General features: G+C 37.2%; 1 protein-coding gene across 2 annotated transcripts; it reads left to right on the top strand.

Annotated features, from left to right (window-relative positions):
- The first annotated feature begins 11 nt into the window (after positions 1 to 11).
- On the top strand, positions 12 to 22,581 carry SLC25A46 (solute carrier family 25 member 46). Of its 2 annotated transcripts, none has more exons than XM_032335579.1 (8): positions 12 to 94; positions 3,667 to 3,709; positions 5,329 to 5,386; positions 7,699 to 7,776; positions 8,227 to 8,327; positions 15,935 to 15,991; positions 17,219 to 17,276; positions 20,218 to 22,581. In XM_032335579.1, the coding sequence occupies exons 1-8, from the start codon at positions 76 to 78 to the stop codon at positions 20,794 to 20,796; spliced, it is 993 nt and encodes a 330-aa protein (XP_032191470.1). In that variant the 5' UTR covers positions 12 to 75; the 3' UTR covers positions 20,797 to 22,581. The 2 variants fall into 2 exon arrangements, with proteins under 2 accessions (XP_032191470.1, XP_032191469.1); XM_032335578.1 differs by lacking the exon at positions 12 to 94 and adding an exon at positions 923 to 1,258.
- Positions 22,582 to 26,240: the final 3,659 nt, after the last annotated feature.

The following is a 26,240-nucleotide window of genomic DNA, read 5'->3' as shown; positions in this document are numbered from 1 at the left end:
GGGAAGTAGGGACACAGGAAGAATCCATGGAAGCCTCGATCAAGTTTAGGGAAAAGGACTTTGCCCGAAGAGCCCATGGAGCCCCTGAAAACAGGTAGTAGAGGACTCTGTTCAGAAGTCCTCTTAGTTGTTCAACTAGGGTCTCAATCTTGAACGGTATCACTAGACTTTAAAGACACTAAGTGACTTAGATGCACCCGGGGGAAAAAACAATTACAACTGTTTTTGTAGCCTCGGAAAAGCAAAATGCTTAATTCCTAAATCCCGAGCAGTTTACATTCGTGGGGGAGCGAAGGGGGAAAGGAGGTTTTCTCCACCGACGGTCTTTTGTAATGCTTGCTCTAGCTGTCCATACTACCTTTTAGTTCACTGGGCAGAACCAGCTCTCAATAGTGCCTAGCTAAAACTCTAAGTGCGGGAGGCAAAGCTACAGAGACGTCACCAACACCCCGCAACTCTAAAGTCTAATCGCTGCCTTGCGGCGGGAGAGGCACTAGACCAGGGAGGAAAAGAGAAGACCTAGATCTGAGGCCTTTTGAGTGCAGCAGGACATTGCTGGCTGAGATCTCAGTGAGTCAGCTCCACCGACGCGTCACGTCCCTCGATAACACGTCTTTATTCGACCTCCGCTTATCCAGGCTGTCCTTCCCACCCCAGTTCCCTTGGCATCTCTTTGGTACAATGTTCCATTAACCCCACAGTCATTTTTCCACCTCCGCCAGACAGCGATTTTCTTTAAGGATTGGCCCTAGGTGACCGCCGCGTCTCCGTAGCAACGCTCTCTCTCACCAGACCGCCGGAAAAGGTTATGATCACGTGCTCGCTGAACTTCCGGGTTTGCAACGTGACTTCCGGTTGTCAGATCGCTCCAGACGCGGCGGGGGGTCGGGAAGAAGCCGAGTGGCCGGAGGTCGCGGTGGCCCCAGTGGTCGTGGGCTCCGGGTGAGCTCGCGTCATCCTGCGCCGTCTGCGATGCATCCGCGGCGCCCGGACGGATTCGATGGCTTGGGCTATCGGGGCGGTGCTCGGGATGAGCAGGGTTTTGGCGGCGCTTTCCCTGCCAGGTCCTTCAGCTCCGCGTCGGACCTGAGCCACTGGGTGACCACTCCCCCAGACATCCCCGGTAGCCGCAACCTGCACTGGGGCGAGAAGAGCCCGCCCTACGGCGTACCCGGCCCCTCCACCCCGCTCGAGGGCCCCGCGGAGGAACCGTTTCCCGGCGGCAGCAGCGGCGGCGGCGTGCCGGGACAGAGCACCGGTGAGGGACTTGGGAGCGAGGCAGGGGTGGGTGGAGTGGCGGGGCCGCGGCGCGCGGCCTGCAGACCGCGGAAGCCGCGCCGAGGGTCCCGCCTCCGGTGTCGCTGGACGTATCGCGCGCCACACCCTCTGCCCTCCTTTCGTCCTCTGCCCTTGCAGCGGGCCTGCTCCCTCTTCCTTGCACAAACCTTTCCTCCCGGATCACCTCGGGAACAGACACCTGCCTTAGCTCTGGGCTGCGTGGTAGGAGCTTCGAAGGGTTTTGGTGTGTGACATCCCATGGCCTAAATCAAGAAGGAAGGAAATTGGATTGTTTATTGTTTATTGGGAATTATGTGAACAGTACCTAGTTCACTGACACCATTATTGCCTTGAATTAATAGTGGTAGCTTTGGGTTCTGTAAAGTTTTTCCGCATTGGCAGCCTTCGATTCAAACCTGACTCTACCACTCTCATAAGCTGAGACATTTTGTTAACCTCTGAGAGCCTTGCGTCTTTTCACCTTTCAGGTGGCTAGAAGAATAATTCATAGAGTTTTTTTAAGGTTAAATAAAATGAAGTGTAAGTAATGCCTCGTATAGTATGGAGCACATAGTAAGCTAAAAAAAAAATCGTTTCCTTCCTTTTCTCTTTTAATCATAGGAGTTTTGTCTGTTTTCTAGACTCTCAAACTGTACTGCTATATTTTCCCATCGCCTATTTCTCACCTAAAAACTCCACTAAGAAAAAACACTGAGACAATGTCAAGACGTTGGAATCAAGACATAATTATTCACTGTAGAATGTAGGAAGACCTGTGTTTTAATTATAACACTGTGATCTAAATATTCTCAACTTTTTGTTTATTCACAAAATGGAAATAATCACTGCCTCCTCCCATTTTAGAATCATTAGACTAATAGACTAGACCATTAAATATTAAGTATATTCTGGATGTGTTCATTTGCATTTATTTGTGTGTACTTGGAAGTACAATAATTTTTATTTGATTTGAGTTACCTTGGAGGAATAGATTTTAAATATCACTTAAGAGCAAATGAGGATGAGGAGGAGGATCTTACACAGTGTTATACAGTTTGTTTTTTCACCCTCTCTAGTTTTCTTTCTGTGGTCCCCTCTAGTTTTTTTCCTGTGGAAAGTTATAAGTAATTCAAAATGCATATATGATTGCTACACAGTTAACTTCTTAGGCAGTAAAGCTGATATTTTTATCTTTTTATAATTTGTGCTTTAGTGGTTAGAGTGAGGAAGAACTCTTAAAACCAGGGGGTGTTTGCAGCAGTTAAGAGGTTGGCGGTGGTAATTTTGCAAGGAGAATTGAAGACAGACCTAGTTAACTTACACAGTTAATAAACCTTTCTAGCACTTTGCAGAAAATATCAGTGGCATTTTCTGTTAATATACATGCAAAAAGGGAAAAGCTGAAAGGAGGAAAATACCTTCATTGGCAAAAGAACCTTCTATCTGGCTTGTACATTTTCTAAGGCAAGGGTTAACGAAATAGTTTCCCCAGGGACATGTTTACATTGCCTTATTCTGACTATAAGGAAATAGTGACAGCATGTGAAAGAACTGAGAGAGAGAAAAGAGGAGGAGAGAAAAAAATTATCCCTTGTGAATATTGTATTATAGTAGAAATGTAATGTCTGGCCCCCTGAGGTTGTGGTATTTCACCATCATGATTTTGAGATTTTTAGCCAAGGAGAAATTCTTTTATTTGTTTTGACGTATGCATAGGAGTGTTTCCAGATGTAAAACTTTTCTAATAAGACAATAGAAATGCCATCAGGAGTAGCGCGTATGTAACCAGTAGCTTCTCACAGAGATCTAACTAAGCATTTACTCTCAAAATATTTAAAACTTGTTGAGAAGAGAGCCTCATTTAACCATTTTGATTACCCTAAGTACGCTTTTGATTTAATAATTTTGAGGTGTCTTACTTGCAACTGTTCATTTAACATAGATGTTTTCCATCAATAACAGCAAATGACTAATTTTACAAGATGGGAGGTGAAGTTGCTGGTTAAAAAAATTTAAATTGTAGTTAGAAGTTGAAAAGTGGTAATCCTTAGTTTCTTCCTGCAGACATGTTTGATTTGGCCCACAGTGTTGTAATGCTTTTTAAAATAGTTGCTGGTATTTTGAAATTGGAAGATATTATGTAAAAATGACAATGTCTCTTCAGAAAAATAACAGTTTAGAAACACTGGGCCCACAGTCCCACATGTCAACAGTGAATTGGAGCTGAAGAGCAGGTCTGTCTTGCAGCATCCCACAGCTTCCCTGGCCCATATCAGAATTTGACTCTAGGATCTAGAATTTAAATAAATATCATATTAATAAAAGAAAAAAATTTTTACAGTAAACCTAAATATTGGTTATGAGTAATCTTATTTCTTCCTGTTTTAGAGCAGTTGAATAGATTTGCTGGATTTGGTATTGGCCTTGCAAGGTAATGTTTTTTTCTAATGATTCTTAATTGAAGTTTTTATTTAAAGTGTTTTATTCAGAGTGTTTTAATATAAGATATTAAATGATTAGTATTGCTTCCTTTAGATTGATTCTTCGGAGCAGAAGATTAAATGTTGAATAATATTTTTCAGAAAAAGTTATTTAAAATCTATAACTTGATTTTTTTTTAGTAAGGATAAAGAATAGTCATTCAATTTATAACCACAAAATAATTTTGTAAGTTATATTTTAATAACTTTCATGTGTCAGTGTCCAAAAAATCTGATCTAATCCCCCCTCTAAGAGAAAGTTATTTGCATTGAGCCCTCCCCCAGACATTCTAATTGTAATATGATATTTAACAACATGGAGTCTGGGTTTTGCTTACAATCAGCATTTAACGACCACCATTATTTTTTTTATTTTTAATGATCATTTCGTGGAGAAAAAACCCTCCAGTTTTCATTCTGTGATCTCTAGTGAATATTATTTCAAAATACATCAGAATTCCACAAAGGGTTATGTTGCATGCCAGGACAACTCATTGTTTTAAAATTTTAATCAAGAAAAAAATTATCTTATTTGCATAATTAAACCTGAGAGTGTTACTTTAAATAGGAGCATAATTGTGAATTAAAATTTCCTTTTACTAGAATTAATTTTTCTTTAGCCTCACTGTTAAAAGCTGTTGTTCATTTGATACATTATTTATTTACTTATTTATTTTAAGGGGGTTTTTTTTGGGTTTTTTTTTAATTTGACAAGAGATCTTAAGTAGGCAGAGAGGCAGGCAGAGAGAGAGGAAGGGAAGCAGGCTCCCTGCCGAGCAGAGAGCCGGATGTGGGGCTCGGGGCTCAATCCCAGGACCCTGGGATCATGACCTGAACCAAAGGCAGAGGCTTTAACCCACTGAGCCACCCAGGTGCCCCTGATTACATTATTTATATGCGTATATGTATATGCCCTGCATGTGCTCTCATGCTTGTGCAGCTGTCACTGTTATTATGTAAGCCTGCAATTGTAATTATTTTGTAGGGAATGCTCTCAGAAGAAATATATGATATCCAAAATAGTAGTCAATTAGTAGTTATTAAAATCCTTATAACTTAATCCCTAATAACTTAAATGCAATGTACATCAGAACTAAAATTTATGGAAGGTGGTTCATGAAGAACAGATGACTCTTCTGATAGGAACTTTGTTCATAGGATATCTTCTGAAAGAAATGGAAAGGAGCATTTAAGTTGTCTAAGAAAGGAGTTTCCCATTTCATGCACGGAACTGTAGTTTCATCTTTAGAGTACATGTATTACTATTTTGTGTTACTGCCCTTGCTTACCAGTTTACAGATCTGGCTTTAATTCTTTTCATATTGAATTTTGTTGTTCTTAGAATGATTTGCAAATATATCCAGACAATTTTTTTTAAACTGTTAGAATGGGAAACAAAATAATGCATGATTCTTCAAGCAAGAATAATTTCAGATACATATTTGTTGTAATTTAAGTTTTGGCTATTATATGTGTGTGTGTGTGTGTGTGTATGTGTGCTTGTGTGTGTGTATACACAAAATATATATATATTAATTATGTAATATATATATAAATTATTCTTTTATAGCCTCTTTACAGAAAATGTACTGGCTCATCCTTGCATTGTTCTACGTCGCCAATGTCAGGTAAATGAACTTTTCTGTTACCTTCTAAACAATAATCCTTAATCTGATTTAAAATACAGAACTCAGATCAATGGCTGAAACTGTATAACTATTACTCCATGTGAAATGTACCAGAATCAGATCAGATCAGTCTCAAACTTTTTGGTCTTGAAAAGTCTTACATCATAAAAAATTTTGGTTTTGAAAGAAGGTCTAACCTTATACGTGTATGTATTGAAAATGGAATATTTTATATCTTTTTCAGATAATTAGCAGATTTTCTTCTTTTTTACTACACCAAAACTTAATAAATAGTAATATATTAAAGGTTATTTGCAGTGAGAAATTTCAAACCATGTGAGTTAACTTTTTGTACTCTCTTACATTAAAATCTATTGATCTATGTATGATTCTATAACATCATGAGTTGATTATTTGAAAAATACTGGGATGCCTAGGTAGCTCATTCGGTTAAGTGTCTGCCTTAGGCTCAGGTTATGCTGGTTCCTGGGATCAAGTGCCACAACCCGCTTCTTTCTCAGTAGGGAGCCTGCTTCTCCCTCTGCCTGCTGCTCCCTCTGCTTGTGCTCATGCACGCTTGTGTGCTCTCTCTCTCACACAAATAAATAAATAAAATCTTAAAAAAAAAATACTGATTTACTGAGTTCTGTAGATCTTCTAATGTTAAGACATTTGATTATATAGTACTTTAAAAAATTGTCATTAAATCACTACCAATCCCACCAGAAAAGTGTTTCAGTATTGGTAAGTTCTTCATGGTAGATGCAGTTTTTTCAGAATTCTAAATTTTGCTTGTAAAGTCAGATTTATCATTAGCATCCCATAATGCCAGTTTTTTTTCCTTTAATCAATAAGCTCACTTCGTTCATTTTTTTTTTTTTTTTTTTAAGATTTAGTTGTTTGTTTTAGAGAGAGTGAGGAGATGGGTGGGGAGGACAGGAAAGAGACTCTCAAGCAGACTCCTGGGTGAGTTTAGAGTCCAGTGTGGGACTCATCCCATGACCCATGAGATGACCTGAGCTAAAACCTAGAGTCATACATTTTGTCAACTGAGCCACCCAGCTGCCCCTGCATGTTTTTCTCACATGTTAATAACTGTAGTCTGGTAGTCAATTTTTGCAGAAGAAATGGTGTTCCATGAAAAAAGTAGCTAGTTCAGCTTGCAGCTTCATCAGACAAATGCTTTTCCTCACAACAGTAGTCTTACTTCATTATGTAACACACAGAATAGTAATTACAAAGATGTATACTTAAGAATCAACATTTTATAAAATTAATGCATTTTACTGTTTCACCAAGGACATTCTTAAGTGAAAGTGGCTTTTTCCTCCTTCCAAGTGAATGGGATAAAGAATATAATATGTACAAAAATACAGTTTGCTACCAGCTGTCTTGGGTCATGCTAAGGAGTAAGCAGTTTTAGCCACCATTGTTTTGCGCTATTTTTGAAAATGTCAACACAATAAAAAAGACAAGTGATGCCTTAGTATCATTAAGAAGATAATTTTAAACTTGTAGATCCCCCGAATGGCCCCATGGATTAAGTGGACAACACTGTGGTAAAAGCTTCCATAATCTAACTTAATCTTCTTTGAAAATTGAATTAGAAAATATATAAATAATTACAAATTAAGCTGCTCATGCTTCATCACCCCCAAAAATAGTCATTAAAAGCATGGACAGTGCAGATAGCCTAGAACAATGGATTTCAGACATGTATTCTACAAAGCAACAGTTTCACATTGTGATTCAGTGTGTACAACTATACAAGTAACTTAAATGTTTTATGAAATAATGGCATTAGAATGTGTGATGCATTCTGATACTTTCTTTTTTGTTATTTTACAAAATATCACCCCCCTTTACTGATTTCATAACTTACCAATTGTTCATAGTTTACAGTGTAAAAAGTGCTTGGTATTGGGAGACATGAATCTCCCGTTCTCTGAGTTCTTCAGTGGCTCCTGTGTGTTCAATGGCATGAATGTTTGGCTACACCAAATGTAATTCTAGTGTTTATGGAAATATAAATGTCAAACAGCTTGTCCTTCTTTATTATATATTCTACATTACTGTGTATATTGTACATTATATATATATATATATATATATATATATATAGCCATACATACTGTACTTTTAATAAGTTATTTAAATGTACTTTTAATAGTAGTAATTTTGTTTAGGGTAACTTCTGATGACTTTAGAATTGGACTTTTGTTTATGCTTTGACTCCTTTGTATATCTTTGATGACATTGTTATTTCTTGACAAAACAATAACAAAAATAATTTACAACATAATCTTTCATAGGTTAATTATCATGCTCGGCATTACCATCTCACTCCCTTTACAGTCATCAATATCATGTACAGCTTCAACAAAACTCAGGTGAGAATTAGTCTATAGGTTCTATTAAGATTATTTATAATATAAGTACCACATGGTCTTAGTGGTAATTAAACCAAGAGTAATTCCTTTTAATTTAGTTAACAAAAATATTTTAATGCTTGCTCTAAAGCTAATGTAACCTGGTAATGATGTCTTTTGGTGTCACTGAATAATTAATATATTCACATCATTTCTGAAATTAAATATTAGTATGTTTAATTAGTATTAGAGATGTAGTTAATTAGAATATTCACATTGCCTAAAGTTGGCCACTCAACAAATAGTAAAGTGATAGGAATTAATGTAGTTGTAGTTATCTACTAAAATGTCTTAAAATAATGCCTTATTGGAAAATATTAGTAAACATTTAATATCAAGTTTTATTAAGACCTTTTTTGTGTTTCTTATTTAGGCATTAATAGAAATAACAACAAATTTTGTTCATTTTAGGGACCGAGGGCCCTTTGGAAAGGAATGGGAAGTACGTTTATTGTCCAGGGAGTCACACTTGGAGCAGAGGGAATAATAAGTGAATTTACACCTTTACCAAGGTACCTTTTTGGCATCTTTTCAATATTAGCTCCGTATTAAATTTTTTAAAAAAATGATGGTTTCTAAAAATACATTGAATTTGAAAACTTACCTGAAGTTGCTAAGAGATGAAATAGGGACCAAAGTTAGATATATCTTACTGAATTAATATGTGGTAAATTAGTATGTGCTTCCTGGTCTAGTATCTATTGAGATAGGTCTCTCAGGTCCTACTGACGACTATGTTTCAACAACTGTCTAGTAAGGAACAAACATGAGTATGTGAGCAGTTCTTACTGTTTAAGTAGCCTCTTGGGTGAAGGAGACACATGTAAGCAAATTAAAGTAGTACATCAAGATTAGTGCTGTAATTAAACAAACCCCATTCAGTGCCCAGGGATACTTCACATGAAGTTATTGGCAAAGGTTTGAAGAAAAAACTGAAATCTGAGCTATATCTTCAATTATGAGTAGGAATTTGACTTGGCAGAGAAGGAGAGTATGCCCAATTTTATGGAAATTGGAAGGTCTGCATAATAAAAGTCTTGTGCTTGGAATACTGGACATTTATGGAGTGGAATAATAGGAAAAGCGGCTGAGATGCTAGTTGGAAGCATGGTCATGCCTTTGTAAGGGACTTTGACTTCATTCTCTATGTAATTGGGAATCTAAGGTGTTTGTTTCAATATATGGGTTCTTTGATCAAGGATTTACTCAAGTGGCAGTATAAAATTAAAAAGTACACTGGTGTAGCCAGTGACTTGTGGAGAACTGTTATAGTAATCTAGGCCAGGCTGAGAGGTATCTGAAGTGTGGAACAGAAAGGGATAGACATTTCTGAAGTCTAATAGATAATTGGTGATAGATTGGGAATCAGGGGATGGGAGAAAATCTCCATCAGTGATAGACTTCTAGACTGGAGAATACAAAAAGAAGAATAAGTTGGAGTGGGAAAGAAGATGAGGAATTTATCTTTCAATAGATGAAGTTTGAGATTCCTGCAGGGCAGCTAGGAGGACATTTCTAATATGTGGTTGGCACCATGGATTGGGGTCTTAGAAAAAATTTGAAGCTGGAGGCATAACTTTGGATGTTCTGGCATAAAAGTAGCAGTTGAAGCATTAGGATTGGTGAATTTCCCTGAGGACAAGTGTATGCTGAATGACAGAAAGTGGACCAAGGACAGTATCCTTGGTCATGTGTGAAGGCATATGTGTATGTCATGTGTGTATGTGAAGGTGTGTGTGGTAGGAGAGGTAATTAAAGGCAGTTTTAAGAGATATTCACAAAAACCATTGAACATAGTAGTAACCTAGGATAATAGTGTCTTAGAAGCCGAGAGGAGAGAATTAGAATGTAGAATTTTAGATACATTTGGAAGGAGAGGGAAGAGAAATTAGGAAAATTTGCTTCTGGGTCTGTTTACTCTCTGAAGTAGAATATTGGGGTCAGAGCAGAAAAGCATGAGAAGAAAGATACACATTTGAGACAGTAAATGCATAACAGGAAGGAAACCTTACAAGGAGTATATATGAAAGGAACATTAATAGGTGATAGTGGAAATCATAAATTTGTTTAGGTACTATTTGGCAGGACTCTAACTTTGTGTATAGTGCTGTATGCCAGAGATAGCATCAAAAACTTTGAATGGTTTGTTAATCTAGCGTTAGTCCCTGGCAGAGTGAATTTTTTGGATTGACTAGGAAGTGAGGTAGTCGAAGGTACAGCCACTAGTGTCTCAATCTTAGGATTCAGACTTTGCAGGAAATGAAATGAAGGCAGGAAAGACTGAAATCGGGCTTTTTGCCAACATAATTGCTTTCAGAGGACTATATAGAGTTCTTTAACACAGACTTAAGAAATGTTAAAATCAAAAACAAAACATTTGGCCTACTAAAAGTTTCCCCTCTCATACTTAAGAAATCTGAATCTCTGTTCTTTTTTTTTTTTTTTTTTTTTTCTGAATTTCTGTTCTTAAGTAACTTTATTCAGGGGCGCCTGGGTGGCTCGGTGGGTTAAGTAACTTTATTCACTCTACTGCTTTTTATATCATAGTATAATATCATAAGTTAGTACTTGTCAACAAGTGTCCTTAAAATTCTCTCACAAAATTTTATAAAGATCTAATAAAATTCAGGAATTTCTATATATTGAAGTGTAAAGAATTCTGTATATTTGTAGTCAGAATACTATTGGTCCTGGCTATACCACTTCTGACTTCTGGGACTTCAGACAGGTAATGCTATTTCTTTTTTTTTTATTTTTTTAAGATTTTATTTATTTATTTGACAGAGAGAGATCACAAGAAGGCAGAGAGGCAGGCAGAGAGAGAGGAGGAAGCAGGCTCCCTGCTGAGCAGAGAGTCCGATGTGGGGCTCGATCCCAGGACCCTGAGATCATGACCTGAGCCGAAGGCAGCGGCTTAACCCACTGAGCCACCCAGGAGCCCCGTTAATGCTATTTCTTTAACACGGTTACTTTAACTTAAGGTTTAAGGGAAGGAAAAAGAGGAATGGGAATAGGATGGGGCAGAATTTCATTAAATTTTTTTATCTAACTTTCTTACTCTATAGACCTTATAGACATGTTGGTTAATATAGGTATGTATTTTCTCTTGGTCATTTTGGGTCTTATTAAGAAGACACAAAAGGCTATCTTTGGGGCGCCTGGGTGGCTCAGTGGGTTAAGCCGCTGCCTTCAGCTCAGGTCATGATCTCAGGGTCCTGGGATCGAGTCCCACATCGGGCTCTCTGCTCAGCAGGGAGCCTGCTTCCTCCTCTCTCTCTGCCTACTTGTGATCTCTGTCTGTCAAATAAATAAATAAAATCTTTAAAAAAAAAAAAAAAGGCTATCTTTGTTGTATTCTACTGGGATAATTTTTCAGATAAATCCCACTCACTAATTCATTTCCTGAGTATCTACTATATGCTAAGTCCTTTCCTGAAAATCAGGCATACAGTGAGGAGAGTAAACAAAAGGTACCTGTGACCATGAAGCTTACAATCCAGTATAGGGACATCCATTAAGTAAAATAATCCCATTAATGAATAAATAATTACAAATTGAGATGTGTTCCTAGAAGGAAAAGAAAAGATTCTGTAAGATTAGTAAAGGGTTAGGAATAGTGCCTCTAATAAAATAACATGTAACCTGACATCTGAGTGCTGATTAGGAGGCTCAGAACAGTTTGTGGGAAGACAGTGTTACACGGGGAACATGGAGAATTCTGGTAACTTGAGAGAAGGCTCATATGGCTAAAGCTCAGAGAGCAAGAGGGAGAGCTGTGTGACAGAATGCTGAAGATACAGGTGAGAGCCAGATTGATGCAGGGCCTTGTAGGCCACTTCAAGGATATTGAAGAGTTTTAAGGAGAAGTCAGTGACATGATCAGATTCATATGTTTAAAGGGTCATTTTAAATGGAGGTGAGAAGATTTCGGGAGGACCAAAGTAGATAAGAGGACACATGTTCATATTCTACAGCAGTCACCTGGGTGACAAGTAATGGTAGCTAGGACCAGGGTGGCATCTCTTGAGATGGATCTAAGTGGGTTCTTTTGAAATGTGTTTAGGTAAAACAAATGGTATGTAGTGATGGACTAGGGATAGTAGGTGATAGAGGAAGAGCTGTCCTGGATGACTTCTAGGATTTTGGCATATGTAACTAGATGTCAAATAAAGCCATTCTCTGAAGTACAATTTTTAAAAATTCTCTTTTTAGGCAGAGAGAAAGCAAAGTCACAGCAGACAGGGTAGCAAAGCAGTAACCCAAAGTGATTCACAGAAGTTACCACCCGAGGAGAATGAGCTTGGGGGGGTCTCCTACAGTGAGGTTCCCTAATGGCACAGCGACCACTAGGTAGAACAGGTGAGACAGTATGGATTCACAAATATTTAGATTTTCATTTTCATTTTGATCACATCTGAGAGAAAAAGAGCAAGTCTGTAGTGCCCATGAAGTCACCAAGCTTAGAGCTTACAGTATTACTACTTTAAAAGAAAAAGTATGTAACCCAAGATAATCATCTGTGATCTCTTTATCTAGCGCCCAGACCCCATCCCAATTTTTCCCCAGATCTTCTCCCAAGTGGGGTAAGGGAGACTACACGTACCCTTTACTTTCATATGTTATTTCTCATTTACATAAGGAACACCTGTAACCAGAGCTCGCTGTGTATTTCAGTCTCACAAAAACCATTTGGTTGACCTCCAACTTCATTTGACGCATCTCACATTTTGTATTGTACCAGTATAAACATCTTGCAGTTTCTCCTCATGTTGTCCATATCTCCTAACTACTCTTCTGAATTCACTGACTTTGAACATACTCTCTTTTAAACACAATGAAATCTTTCTCCAATTCAGTAGATTTCTTTTTTATTAGTAGTTACTGAGCAGGGACCACTAAAAGGGTCCAAGAATAGGGAAGAAAGATCATTAGCTTGATTTTGGACAAGTTCATTTTTAGATGCTTTGCCACACCCAGGTAGAGTTATGAGGAGACAGATGATATACATGGTTGACATGCAGAGAAATCTAAAGTGAAGCTAATGGATTTGGGAGGTTTTTAAAGCATCATTTTGGATAATATTACATTAGGAAGAAGCATAACATATAAAGTAAAAAGAGGGCCTGACCCCTTAGGAACTCTAGAATAGGTGGCTGGCTTAAGAAAATCCTACTGCAAAGGAGTCAAAAGTAGAGACTAGAGGGGAGGAGGAAAACCAAAAGAGTATGCGATAGTGGAATACAGCGAAAGAAAATGCTTCAAGAAGAAGGGAGGTGGGACGCCTGGGTGGCTCAGTTGGTTGGACGACTGCCTTCGGCTCAGGTCAGATCCCGGAGTCCTGGGATCGAGTCCCGCATCGGGCTCCCAGCTCCATGGGGAGTCTGCTTCTCCCTTTGATTTCTCCTCCCTCATGCTCTCACTACCTCTCTCTCAATAAATAAATAAAAAAAATCTTTAAAAAAAAAAAAAAAAAGAAGAAGGGAGGAACTTGAGGGCCTGCTGTCTGCTGAAGGGGAAATAAAGTATATCCAGCTCCCAGTGCTCATCACCCGTGCCTTCCTTAACACCCAGCACCTATTGAACCCATCCCCCTGCCCACCTTCCCTCCAGTAACCCTTAGACTTAAAAATGTCCATTGGATGTAGACATAGAGGTCATGGGGACCTTGGTAAGAGCTGTTTTTTAGAATAATGGGGTAAAAGCCAATTTGGCATGGGTTCAGAGGTGAATGGGGTGTTAGGACATGGAAAAATAGCAAGCTCAGAAAGTTGGCTGTGCAGAGGAATGAGGAAGAGAAGTAGCTGGGAGATGGGTTTGGTTGAGGGAAGGTTTTTTTAAGGAGGGCAGTTATCTGTACATGTGAAAATGAGAGAATGATAAGTAAAGACTTTAAAAATAGAGTTATTTAAAAATTCTGTTGCTTTTTTGTATTGATTATACATGGAAGTATGTATATCAATCTGTCAAGTAGAGAACTATTTTTAGAAAAAGCAAGTCATTTCTCTTTACTTTATTGCTCTCTTTCAAGGGCAGGCTGTGCTTGTGAAAATAGTGAGTTAAATATGTTTACCTATAATGAAATATAAATAATGAATGAATGATAATGAAATGTAAAGAGGTTTGATCTCAAGTAGATTTTTCATATTATTCTTTCCTAAAGTGTTTCAGTGTGCTAATTTAAATTTCTAGAGCTGTGGCAATAGGTTTTACCCACAGATAGAGATACAAGGAAGAGAATCTCATATTTTTTATACTTGGTTCTAAATTTCATTTTTCCCACTTTTAATAATATTTTTGGTGTTAAGAATTAGCAGTAGTAATTAGTATTGTATTCAAAGGCAGAGTAGCCCTGTCCTTACAGAAATACTGATCACAGACCCGTCTGTCTCTAATGTTAATGATGGTTTCATCCTTAAAATCACTGTCATAATGCCCTGTGGTAGTACTCTCTAGGGCCGTGGTAAGAGTAACAGCAGTACCCAGGCGATTTGCAAGCCATGTAGCATATATTGTTTTAGAATCATGAAGTCACTGTCAAAAAGATGGGAAGCCTGATCTTTTTTATATTTTTTCATCCAAATCATTGGTGGTCATTTCAGCTATATTTTTCTGTGGTTGTTAAGGCCTAAAATATTAGTCTAAGTATTAATTTAATAAAAATGTGACCCAGAAGGCTCTCTAGGGTCTTACTGATCAGAGTTGGTAGGTCTATTGTCCAAGTTTCTCTGCAGATCTTCCATTCTTTGAGAAATTCTGCATATCACCCATGTTATAATTGTACTGAATTTGTTTTTAGAGGATTTATTAATGATGATTTTCTACACCTTTTTTAATACAAAATAAATTTATCCCCTGTCTCCTGAGGTTTGTCATATTCAGTGATTTCAAATAGATGTTTCCTCAGCTCTCTGCTGGGGCCGTGGTGCCATGGGTGCTGGCTTTGTCAAGGGCACTGGTTGCAGTTCTCTTTATTTCATTTTACACTTCCCTCTCGCTGCTGTTCAGCCTCTCTCTCCCTTCTCCCTCTTCTCCCACCCCTTCTACCTCTCTCTCTGCTTTCTCAGTTTATTCCGTTTCCTCACTGACTTTTCCTTTTGCTCTCTCTCCATTCTCCTCCTTTTTGACTTCTCTCATGGTACAACTTTCTCCTCTTTTACTTTTGCAGCTTGCCTCTCTTCTTTATCTTCTCTTTTTTCTGATTTCCGAGGGTGACCTAAACAGCAGGAAGCACACAGGGTGAGACCTTGATCTCAGACCTGGCGCTTTGCCTGTCACCTGAATGTGTCCCTGTGGGTCTTCTGACCTTCCTTTGTCTCATAAGTAAAACAAACTGGACCACACCTGCTCTGCTTACCTCACAGGATGTCTTCCTATATCAAATGGGATGAGAGGAAGTCCAGGCAGAGCGTACAGACTTCCAAGACCTAGAAACCAGGGTTTAGGACCCAGTTCCATCACTAACTAGTTGTATGGCTTTGGGTAGGTTATGAACCCTCTCTCAGCCTATTTCCTCATCTATGAAATTGGGATAACAAAGTCATTGGGAGAGTTAGAAATAACTCCTGCAAAGCACTTTGCACCATGCCTGGCCTTGTAGGTGCTCAGAAAGATATCAGAATATATTAAAGGTCACACAATTAATATCATAATAAAGAAAGGCACTTGGAAAATTTGGTGCTACACAAATGCCATGTTCATTCTGCATTACAGTTACTTAATTGTGTTTTTAAATTCTCATCCTTTTTCATCCGTTATCCTATGCCTTGTCTCCCTTTCCCCATCTCAACTCTTCTTTCTTCCTCAACCTGTCATTTTATATCTCCTCCTTGAAGTTTTCATGTTCCTCCTTTAAGTATTAAGTTTTTTATAATTAGTGGTAGTTTTGCCTCTTCAGTCAACCCCTTCTTTAAGCACATAGAAAAATACTTAGTATATTTTTTTCTTTTTAAACCATCATAATTGAAGTGTGGTGTCCCAGAAAAGAACATATTCACCATTAGAATATATTTCTCCTACAGATTTTTTTTCTTAATTGCAATCAGTTACCTTTTTGAAAGTCAGACTAATTGAAGATGTTGTAAATAACATGGCTTCTGTTTTATTGAAATTTATTTTTTAGAGAGATTTCACATAAATGGAATCCTAAACAAATAGGAGAACACCTTCTACTAAAATCGTAAGTATCAAAAGTGGCACTTATATTGAAAACTTGCATTAATTTTTATAGTATTAGGGCTGAAAAAAATCTTAATACAGCAAAGAAAATTAGGGCAATAAAATATTTATGGGAGTAGTACTTCAAAAGACAGTTAATGTAGAGTTGAGGAATAAAATCCTAAAATATATATTATCTTTAAAATAGATATTTCTAAATTTGAAAGGCTGAGATCACAACCTAATTTTTCTCTGTGTTCTTAGGAAGTTAGCAGAGGTCTTCAACTTGTTTAAACCAATTTGCCAGAAAAATTATTATTTTATTATTAAGCAAAAACAAAAACTTATTTGTATAGTGATGAGCAGACTCAAACCTTAGTGTCATTAAAATGGAGTCCTAAAGACACTTCATGATTTTACAACACTGACCACTTTTGTAGATTAGAATTTTACTCTTCACTTTTTAATTTTTTTTGAAGATTGTGAATTGGAAATCCCCCAGCTTGCTGGCTCCCTCTGTGGGACATTCCAGCACATTATTACTTAGTGATGTTCCATTCACCTTGAAAACTACTTCTTGCCAGGACCTGGCCCATAGGGTTAGGTAAGTCCCACCTTGATGTTATTTTAAATAACTATATTTTGCAGGCTTGCAAAGTTGTAATATTACTATGTCTATGTAGTGATGATAGGAAACAACTTTGCAAAGCTGTACAATATTGTTTTTTAATATAAGGGGACTTCACTCATCATTGAACACTGGCTTAGCTCTGCTGGGTGGGAAATCTGGGAATGGATAATGATAATCAATAAGATAATAGCAGAACAGTATACTTGTTCAAATGTCACTAAAAAGTCAAACAGTGGAATGGATCCCTCATCCTAACTTTTAAATACCAGATTTATAGACTATGTTAGCTATATGCAGGTATACAACAAGGTTACATTAGCTGTATGCAGGTTAGACAGTGAATCATAACCAAGCCTACATTTTACTGGTTTAAAATAAAATCCTTTTTCTTTGCAGCCTTTCCCTGTGTTTACTTAAATTTTATCACTAACTGTTCAATAAGGCATCTTACAATTCAGGTCTCCAAATATCTTTATGCTATAGATACTAATAGTTGAAAACCTTAAATATATTCAGGCTTGAATAAAAATTACATTGATATATATATAAGTAGATATTCAAAATTTAGCATAAGCATGTTGTTTCAGTATACTGATAAATTTGTTTTAATTTCTACAGCCTAACTTATATGGTGGCAATGCCTTTTTATTCAGCAAGTCTAATTGAAACAGTACAGGTGAGCTACATTTTATTGTCATTTTTTAGATAAAAATTTTTTTGAATATTCAGTATATTGTTTATATCAGATTCTGATTGTATACCAGAAGAGTTTAAGACACTATCCTTTTAAAATTTTAATCCCTCAAATACCACCCATATCCCAGAGATTGTATACTAGGTACATTGCTGGTTGTGTATCTTTCCTTTGCAAAATTACTTCACACTTCTAGTTTTAATTCTTTTTATCCATCCCATAGCCAGCAGTATTGTTCATTCAAGTATCTCAGAACCCAGCCAAGAGCTTATTCTAAATACAAAGAATCTGTTTGGTTTTTTCAACTTTTTAAATCTTTACGAACAACGCAGATGTTTATGGCTTGTCGCCAGACCGTAAATTACTAATTGCCTGAGCATAAAACATGCTGGATAATCACCCCAATAGTGAGAAGGTAGTCCCATAGATGTCTACAAACAGCATTCTTTTTAAATATGCCTTTTAAGGAACACTCGGTACCATGGTGTGTTAAATTCTACAAAGCTAAAGCAATCTCCTGTCAGCTTTTTAGTGTTTTACCATTTCTAACCACATGGTGGCCCTTCAAGTACAGTGTATTAATGTACTTCTTACCATACCATTCCTACAGTTAAAACTGTAACCGGAAGATAGTATTAATTTCACATACACTCAAAATCCAATTAATGGTACACCACTTATCTCCTGCCTCCAACACCCGATCTTGTTGTTTATTTCTTGTCTTCAGTATGTATGTGTTTCCTCTGTAAGAACCTCACAGGATTAGCCTTTGCTTTTGTAATTATTCTTTTCCATTTAGTTGCTTTTCTGGCTTTATTGTTGATTGATTATTTATTTATTTATTTATTTATAATTAACTTGAGTTAAGTAAAGTTAATGTTTTGCTATGCAAATATACTTTCCTCTCCCCCTGCTTTTGGCATTGTATCAAATGATACGATGTTTGTGTAAGGCTGAGGTTTACAGAGCTATCACTCGATGAGATAGCCACATTTGACAGATAAGGGGGTAAAATAACAGGAAGGTAGTTATTTAAAGAAAAAATAAGCGGTGTGATATATTGGGGAGAACAGGTTTTAGCTTTAGACAGACCCTTACCAAAATCACATTTCTCTACTTGAGTTTGATCTGTGAGTAAACAAATGTTTTAACCTTTCTAGATCTTAATTTTCTCATCCATAAGATGGGAATAGCATTTTAATAAGTTATAAAAATTAGATGAGTTATTTATATAAAATGCCCAGCTGACTGTCAGTTTTTTTTTTTTTTACCCAATATCCAGCCACTGTTTTTCCTTGCTTCAGATTCCACCTGCTGTCTCCTTTTGTGTATTTTCTAGAAGTCTGTCTGTTGCTTCTTACAGTTTTTCTCTTTTGAGCACGTTCTTTTGATAACCCCTTCCCCATCTTTTCCACGGTCCTCCAAAGTTTTATCCTTGAGTCCAAAGTTTTATCCTAGAGTCACCATCCTGAAGAACTCATTTACTCTTATGAATTGTTTCAACTCTAATATCTATGTGAATTAAATCATCTTCCCCTCATACTCAACTCATAAAACAGTCTCTTCTTAGTACCCTGAAAATTAGTTTCCTTTTGAGCTTCTTCTTCTGTTCCACTAGTGGGACTATTGATATCTGCCCCCAGAGACTCAAAACGTTAGTTCTAATTTTTAAGAAAGCCTTGGTTTTTATGTTTCTTTCATCCTTCATAACCAATTAGTCATATGCCTGCTTAGTTGTAACTCCACCGCGCATCTGAGATTTGTCTGTTTCTCCCCACTGACAGGCAGCCATTCTCATCCTTTCTTTAGCACACAATCAGCTTACTACGGTAGCTTCTTCCTTCCTACCTCATTCATATTTCAGTGGGTTTTTTCCCCCTTCTGGGAGCTCGGATTTCTGAGAACACTTTTTCCCCTGAAAAATACACATTTATTTACAAATCTTCAGCAACTCCTGAAGCTCTTAAAAATGAGCTTCCTGCTGATCTGTTGTCTTTATTAAAAATCTGTGATCTGGCTCCTACATTTTAAGGTCACTGTGTACACTCATGCCATTGTTCTCAGGTTGCAATGTTTATATCCTTTCTGATCAAGAATCTGTGTTGACTCTTATTCCCTAATGTCACTATAAAAAGGCGTACATTGTAGATAATATTGAGGGAGTGCCTCTGGAAGCCAAGCCTCTTTTCATGTAATACTCTCAGCAGCCCTGTGCATAAAAGGGAGGTGGGACTAATCCCATTTTTATAGAATGGTAAACCTATTCTGAGGAAAAGTAAGTAGCCCAAGGTTACATAATGGGTAAGTAATGGGTGGAGGCAGGGTTTAAGCCGGTTTTTATGAACTCTAAGCACTTTACAACCTCTATAGGTGTCTGGTAGCTTTTCAAAATGAATTCTAAGGAGCTTCTTGAAGATAGAGGAACTGGGTTGTTCTTTCCCCATCTCCTCCCTGTTTCCCTTCCCAGTGAGAATAGCTCCCAGCTTCACAGCTGTCTGTTAGTTAATTTCATTTGAAAATAGAATCTAGGAGCGCCTGGGTGGCTAGCTCAGTTGGTTAAGCAGCTGCCTTTGGCTTAGATCTTGATCCTGGAGTCCCAGGGTCAAGTCCCACGTCAGGCTCCATGTTCAGCAGGGAGTCTGCTTTTCCCTCTGAGCCTCCCCCATCTCATTCTCTCTCTCTCTCTCTCTCTCTCTCTCGCTCACTCGCTCTCTCTCTTTCTTTCTCTCAAATAAATAAAATCTTTAAAAAAGAAAAGAAGAAAAAAGAATCTAATGCTTAGATAACTCTCGAAGTATGCAAGCCATTGATATTTCCCGCCTGTAGTCATAAATTGGGATTTAAAAGGGACCTAAAAAGAGTCCTTTCTTCTGGCACAGTAAGCAACTGATCACTTTTATTCGTTTCATCATTTTTATTTCAGAGTGAGATCATTCGCGATAACACTGGAATTTTGGAATGTGTAAAAGAAGGAATTGGAAGAGTGATTGGCCTCGGAGTGCCTCATAGCAAACGACTGCTCCCACTCCTTTCTTTGATCTTCCCTACGGTGCTGCATGGAGTTCTTCATTACATCATCAGCTCAATCATTCAGAAGTTTGTCCTCCTAATTCTAAAGAGAAAGACTTATAGTAGCCATCTAGCTGAGAGCACTAGTCCAGTGCAGAGTATGTTGGATGCTTATTTTCCAGAACTTATTGCTAACTTTGCTGCCAGTCTTTGCTCTGATGTTATACTTTACCCATTGGAAACAGTCTTGCACCGCCTTCACATTCAAGGAACACGCACAATCATTGACAATACAGACCTTGGCTATGAAGTGCTTCCAATTAACACACAGTACGAGGGAATGAGAGACTGTATCAATACCATAAGGCAGGAGGAAGGAGTGCTTGGTTTTTATAAGGGGTTTGGTGCTGTTATAATACAGTACACACTGCATGCAGCTGTTCTACAGATTACCAAAATTATTTACTCCACCCTTCTTCAAAATAGCGCTTGAGGTTTAAGTTCCTGGTTAGTCTAAAAGATATAATCTGGATACTTTGTTATGAAATTATGAGGGATAAAAGTGAAGTACTGGGGGGAAAATGGATTCGAAAGTGAAACTGGTAGGGAAAGCCCATGCTGATATATTGACTCTTCATTTTTTAAAAGGCATAGGTACATATTTTGGATGAAAAGTATTCCAAATTCGAAAACTCAGTGAAAGTAACACTTGTGCATTGAATTCTAGCCAGTGTAGCACTCATGCTAAACTAAAATGATCCTGGGCAGAAGGAGAAATTTGTCAGCAAACATAAAACAAGATTTCACAGAGCTGAATTTAGTCCATCTGACTTAAGAATTTATTAGAAGTTTATTTCACCTTCTAGACTGATACTGCTATGTCATCCTTAATAGAGTATATAGTACCAATATAGTTTACCTTTAAGTAAATAAACTATGTCATCAGTGATAAAGATGGGAAGGACTGGATTCGCCCACGTGTAAGCAGGACTTGAAGAGTTTTAAATTGCATTGTCCCTGTGTAACTTTGTAATGGCTATATATTTATTATATAAAGCCATTTTTTGTATATACACGGAACTTGGAATTTCCTTCATCTCTACAAATTTTCCACTCTGAGATCAGCTTATTTCATAAAAGGAAGTCATGTACTTTCTGCTTGAATAGCAGAACAAAACATTAAAGACAAGGTACCCAAAAGATTTAAGGCAAACAGTATATTTGTCCATATCCAAACCCAGCCTTTCAATGCCAGCAACTGAAAATTTGTCATATGTTTATAAAGTTTGATTTGCTTACCTAGATTTGTGAATCATCAGGCCATTTTTAGAGCCACTCCTAAGAGCGAGAGAGTAAAAAATAATCATGACTACTATTAATGTTTCCATATTTACAAATTGTGTCCTGAAAGGAATGTTACTTGCCTTATATTTCTGAATGACTTGTCTTAGAGGAAACACAATTAAAATTCATGTGAAAGTGTGTGCCTCTTGCCTTCCATATAGTCATCATTAAATAATGGCTTCAGTTTTTATTTTCTTCTAGTTTTTATTAATAGTTTCATTCTCTAAACTAGATACACATAAAGGGAAAAGCAAGTTTATTTCTTATCACCTTTTGTTTAAACTTGTTTGAATGAATAATGAAGAAAAAATAAAAACATTAAAGGGTTCGTCCTGCTTTTTATGGATGAGGAAAAGAAGTAAATCTCAAAAATAATAAGCAAAAACATGGTTGTCGGTTTGTTTAAAAAAAAAAAAAAATCTGCCTGTTCCTAAATTGAAGTTGGTGGGTGAGGTTCTTTGTATAATAAATAATAAGCATTTGACCGATACATCATTAAACATTTTAGAGTTTCATTTCCTCACATGAGTGATCACAGTTTTACTACAAACCATTTAGCACACAAGTGCAATGATTTTGCACCAATATTGGCCAGCCTAAAACTGAGATTTACTTGCTAAATGTCAGCGTAACAATTACTTTTTGTGATTAATAGTTTTAGAACCAAAAGATGTTATCCAAAAAGTGTAAAACCATATGTAAGTAGCAACTCTGTCTATGATCTTGTGTGGTATGTGTGTGGTTTTTTAAAAATCACTAAAATACATATGTTTTCCATTTTTAAATTCCACCAAGAGGGGAAAATAAAATTAAATGCCACTGGTCACATGTTGTATTTTCTGGTTAATCTCTTAGATCATGGTTTGCTTTGCACTACCTATGACACTTAAATTGTTTTCAGTGCTTTTGAGCTGCTAAGTAAATTTTTAGATGTTTATAATCTGTTCAACTTCTAATCATTTTTATTATAATCAAAGATTGTTCAAATAAGAGTAAACTTCAGAAAATTTCAAGTTCCAGAAAATTTCTAGAAAACAATCTGAATGGAATCAAATATTTACTAATGAGAGTCCATGAGATCATCATGTAGTTAAAAATTAGTTATTTCAAGATTTTTGACAAAAATCAGTGTAAAGGTTCAGTTACATAAATCTGTCTCATTATAGAATCCTTGCAAGATACATAGTCAACCACATACAAGTAAGGTTGGTCTTTTGTCTCTTTGGAGACAGAATACAAATTAATATTCAAGTTGGGATGTGGCAAGTAAAAACTAATCATTCTTTAGTGCCATTCTAAATTAGTTGAAAAACTAAAATCCTTAAAATTCAAGGACTTAGATGCTGGCCAAATATATTTAAATGAATTTAGGCACACTCTCCATCTAAAAATTGCTCTAGTTCCTTACCATACATGTGCCAAAGTCAAATATCCATTGGCTACATTTTTTAAATGATAATAGCTCAGAATATTTTTTAATTCATTATGATTAATGATATCATAAATAAGATTCTATTAAAACGTTCCACAGGCCCCAGTGGTCCTCTTACATAAGCCAGATTTTGGCCATGGAGCTGAAGTGTGATTTGCTTGCTTTACATTGTAGGGTTTCTTTCATCTGAGTCAAATAGTATGAAAGTGATTGAGTTAAAAACTGAAAAACCTGGGGCGCCTGGGTGGCTCAGTGGGTTAAGCCACTGCCTTTGGCTCAGGTCATGATCCCAGAGTCCTGGGATCGAGTCCCGCATCGGGCTCTCTGCTCAGCGGGGAGCCTGCTTCCTCCTCTCTCTCTCTGCCTGCCTCTCTGCCTACTTCTGATCTCTCTCTGTCAAATAAATAAATAAATTCTTTTAAAAAAAAATCTGAAAAACCTGATAAATACTTAGTATGATAAGTGAATTTATGAATCGATTTAGCACATTTGCATATAAATTTCCCTTGAGTTACCCTTCTCTATTTTGTGAGCCCTTGAAAAATAATCCTTCAGTTTTTAAATTTATTGAAGGCGCCAAACTCCCAGCACTAGATATTACAGATATGAAACAAACTGATTTCAAAATGACCAAGATTTGGGGGATCTGATAACTCAGCCATTTTCAGAAACAACTGGAGAGTGAGGAGCTCTCTCTTACTTTTGCAAACATGCCTGACTACTCACAACGGTCTTTTTAGCACTGGCTTTGTTAACAACTGCACAAAGCATTCACTTTACTGATTGGACATGAATGCTTCAATATTTCTGTGTATTCATATATCTGCTCAGAAAATAAAACATACGCTTTGGTATTTGTTTTTTGCAACTGAAATTGTGGAGGATATTCACCCTCAGTTTGATTTCTTCATCTTTTGGGACATGAAAGACTACTCTGCCTGCTCTTTAAAAAACAGGTTTGAATTAATTATTTTCAATAATATATAAGCAAACAAAATCCCCTTGGCAGCAATTCACATTGCATTAGAATTTGAGTGATACTTCGGCATTTCTGCTTTCTCTTCTTTTCCGGATAATTGCACAGTTCTCTTGCTCTCTCTAAACTGGATGTGTAATGTCTTCTTTCTTTTGAAAAGTCATTGAGTATCATTAATGTGATAAACCAAGTTGTATAGCAGAGTAACAAAAACTTGTGATACTATGAGTCTTTTGCAATATTACCTCAGCTAGAAGAGGTATCTGTATGTGTGTGTGTTTTTAAGTTGTTTTTGTCTAGTGTTTCAAATGTTTTCAGCAAATTGTGTAATATGAAAAGTTTCAATAAAATGTTGAAATAAAAACTATTTTTCTCTTACTCATGCTAGAGTGCTACTCAGGCCCTTGGTAAAAGAAATGTTATATTTTTGTAGGTAGGAATGAAGATCAGGAAAAATATATGAAGTTAAACTTTTTTCCCCACCATTTAAAAAATATTTTTAATTTTTTAAAAATTAAAAAAAACATTTTTAAATTTTGTCTTACAAAACAAGTCACCTACTTTCTAAAATAAGGTTTCATGTTCATTATATTTTGTAGAAGTCTTTCACACTCCCATATTTACTCCTCACAGCAGCCCTCAGGCATTTTCTGAGTAGTTTTGTTTAGGGAAGAAATCAGGTAACAGGGAGGTTGTGACTTGTCCAGTGTTAAGTAACTAGGGGAGTGATGCCAGCAAGATGGCAAGTGGGCAGTTCCAAACTTCTGTCCCTCCATAGAAACTTAGAAAAAAATAACCAGAAAGTCAGAGCCAACTTTGTCAGAACTCTACACAACAAATTTACAGCAACCAAGTGAATGAAGAATCAAGAAAAATGCAACTTAATGGTAGGGAAACCTTTGTGGGGTTTTTACTTGCCTTTGCCCCCACTGCCTTCCTGGCATCTGTGGTACCCCATGTGCCACTGTGGGACATGGTCCTTGACTCTGGAAGGGATAGAGGAGATATTATTTGCAAGTTAGTGTGTTTATGTGTACTAACTTCTCTAGGGGATACCTAAAAAACTAATGCCAAGTGCTCATTTGTTTTCCCTAACTGGAGCTCTACTCAGGCTTAGAAAAATGGTAAGCATTTCTTGAAAACACTGTAAGGTGATCAGAAAAACCTCAGCCACTTAGGGCAAAGAATGACGGTCGGGACATACAAGAGACTGAAGCCAGAGAGAGAGTTGCTCTGGGGAATCAGGGCATTCAAAAGTCATCATGCATATTAGGGAATTTAGAAAGCTATGCACATGCTTGGGACATGGCAAAGCTATGCACATGTATGCTCAGAAAAGAGCTGAGATGAATCTCAGCTTTCATTACTGCTGAGCTCTAAGCTCAGTGCAAACAGGAAGGAAGGGTGAGGCAGAGTTGTAAACAGCCTGGCTAAGTGTTAAAGGGGTGCTCCAACACAACCAATCCACAAAGTAAAGCAAATATCTAAAGCCAGAAATCGAACCTAGTCTTATACCTAGTTCAATGTCCCACCACAATGGGACCCCTCAAAGTCAGGGACAGATGCTCTAACAATATCTGCTCTTCAGGAAAAAAACAATAGCTTACATTTTCAAGCACTTAGTATAATGGCTGATCATTAATAACTTAAATGTGTTATTTCGATAATTCCCTAAAGCAATCTCATAAAATAGATCTAACAGTATCCTCATTTTATAAATGCAGGAACTGTAGCTGGGAGTTTAAGATCATTGTCTAACCAAGATCACACATAGTAAGAACAAGAGCTAGGATTGGGCCCAGGACTTGCTCAATCCTTGCCCTCCTTGGCTGGTCACCAGGCTAAATAAAGTTTGCCTTGCTTTAAAGAGTGACATCCAAAAGAAGGGCCAAAGGACACCACTGTTCTCATTAATCAATGAATTGCTTCTCAGCTTAATCTGTCCTGGGTCTACAGTGGAAGAGGTCTTTGGGAGATCCTCACCATCTCCCTCCCTCCTCAGGTTGGAAACCTCTTTTCCCTCTCTCTTTCAGCTCCTGCAGCCTCTTTTTTTTCCTTTTTCTTTTTTTTTTTTTTTTTAATTTCCACTTTTTAACACAGTGCTATCCAATAGAACTTTTTTTCTTTTAATGAACATATAACGTATTACTTGTTTCAGGACTACAGGTCTGTGATTCATCAGTCT

The sequence above is a fragment of the Mustela erminea genome, chromosome 3, assembly GCF_009829155.1.
Source record: "Mustela erminea isolate mMusErm1 chromosome 3, mMusErm1.Pri, whole genome shotgun sequence".
NCBI classification, from domain to species: Eukaryota; Metazoa; Chordata; class Mammalia; order Carnivora; family Mustelidae; genus Mustela; species Mustela erminea.
Note: the sequence above shows the minus strand (reverse complement) of the source record. Positions and strands in the feature narration are given on the sequence as shown.

Excerpts from the sequence above, each read along its gene's own strand:
- SLC25A46 (XM_032335578.1), top strand. The coding sequence starts at position 973 with ATGCATCCGCGGCGCCCGGACGGATTCGATGGCTTGGGCTATCGGGGC. Across the intron at positions 3,710-5,328 it reads TTTGGTATTGGCCTTGCAAG|CCTCTTTACAGAAAATGTAC; the intron begins GTAATGTTTTTT and ends ATTCTTTTATAG. Across the intron at positions 5,387-7,698 it reads TTCTACGTCGCCAATGTCAG|GTTAATTATCATGCTCGGCA; the intron begins GTAAATGAACTT and ends AATCTTTCATAG.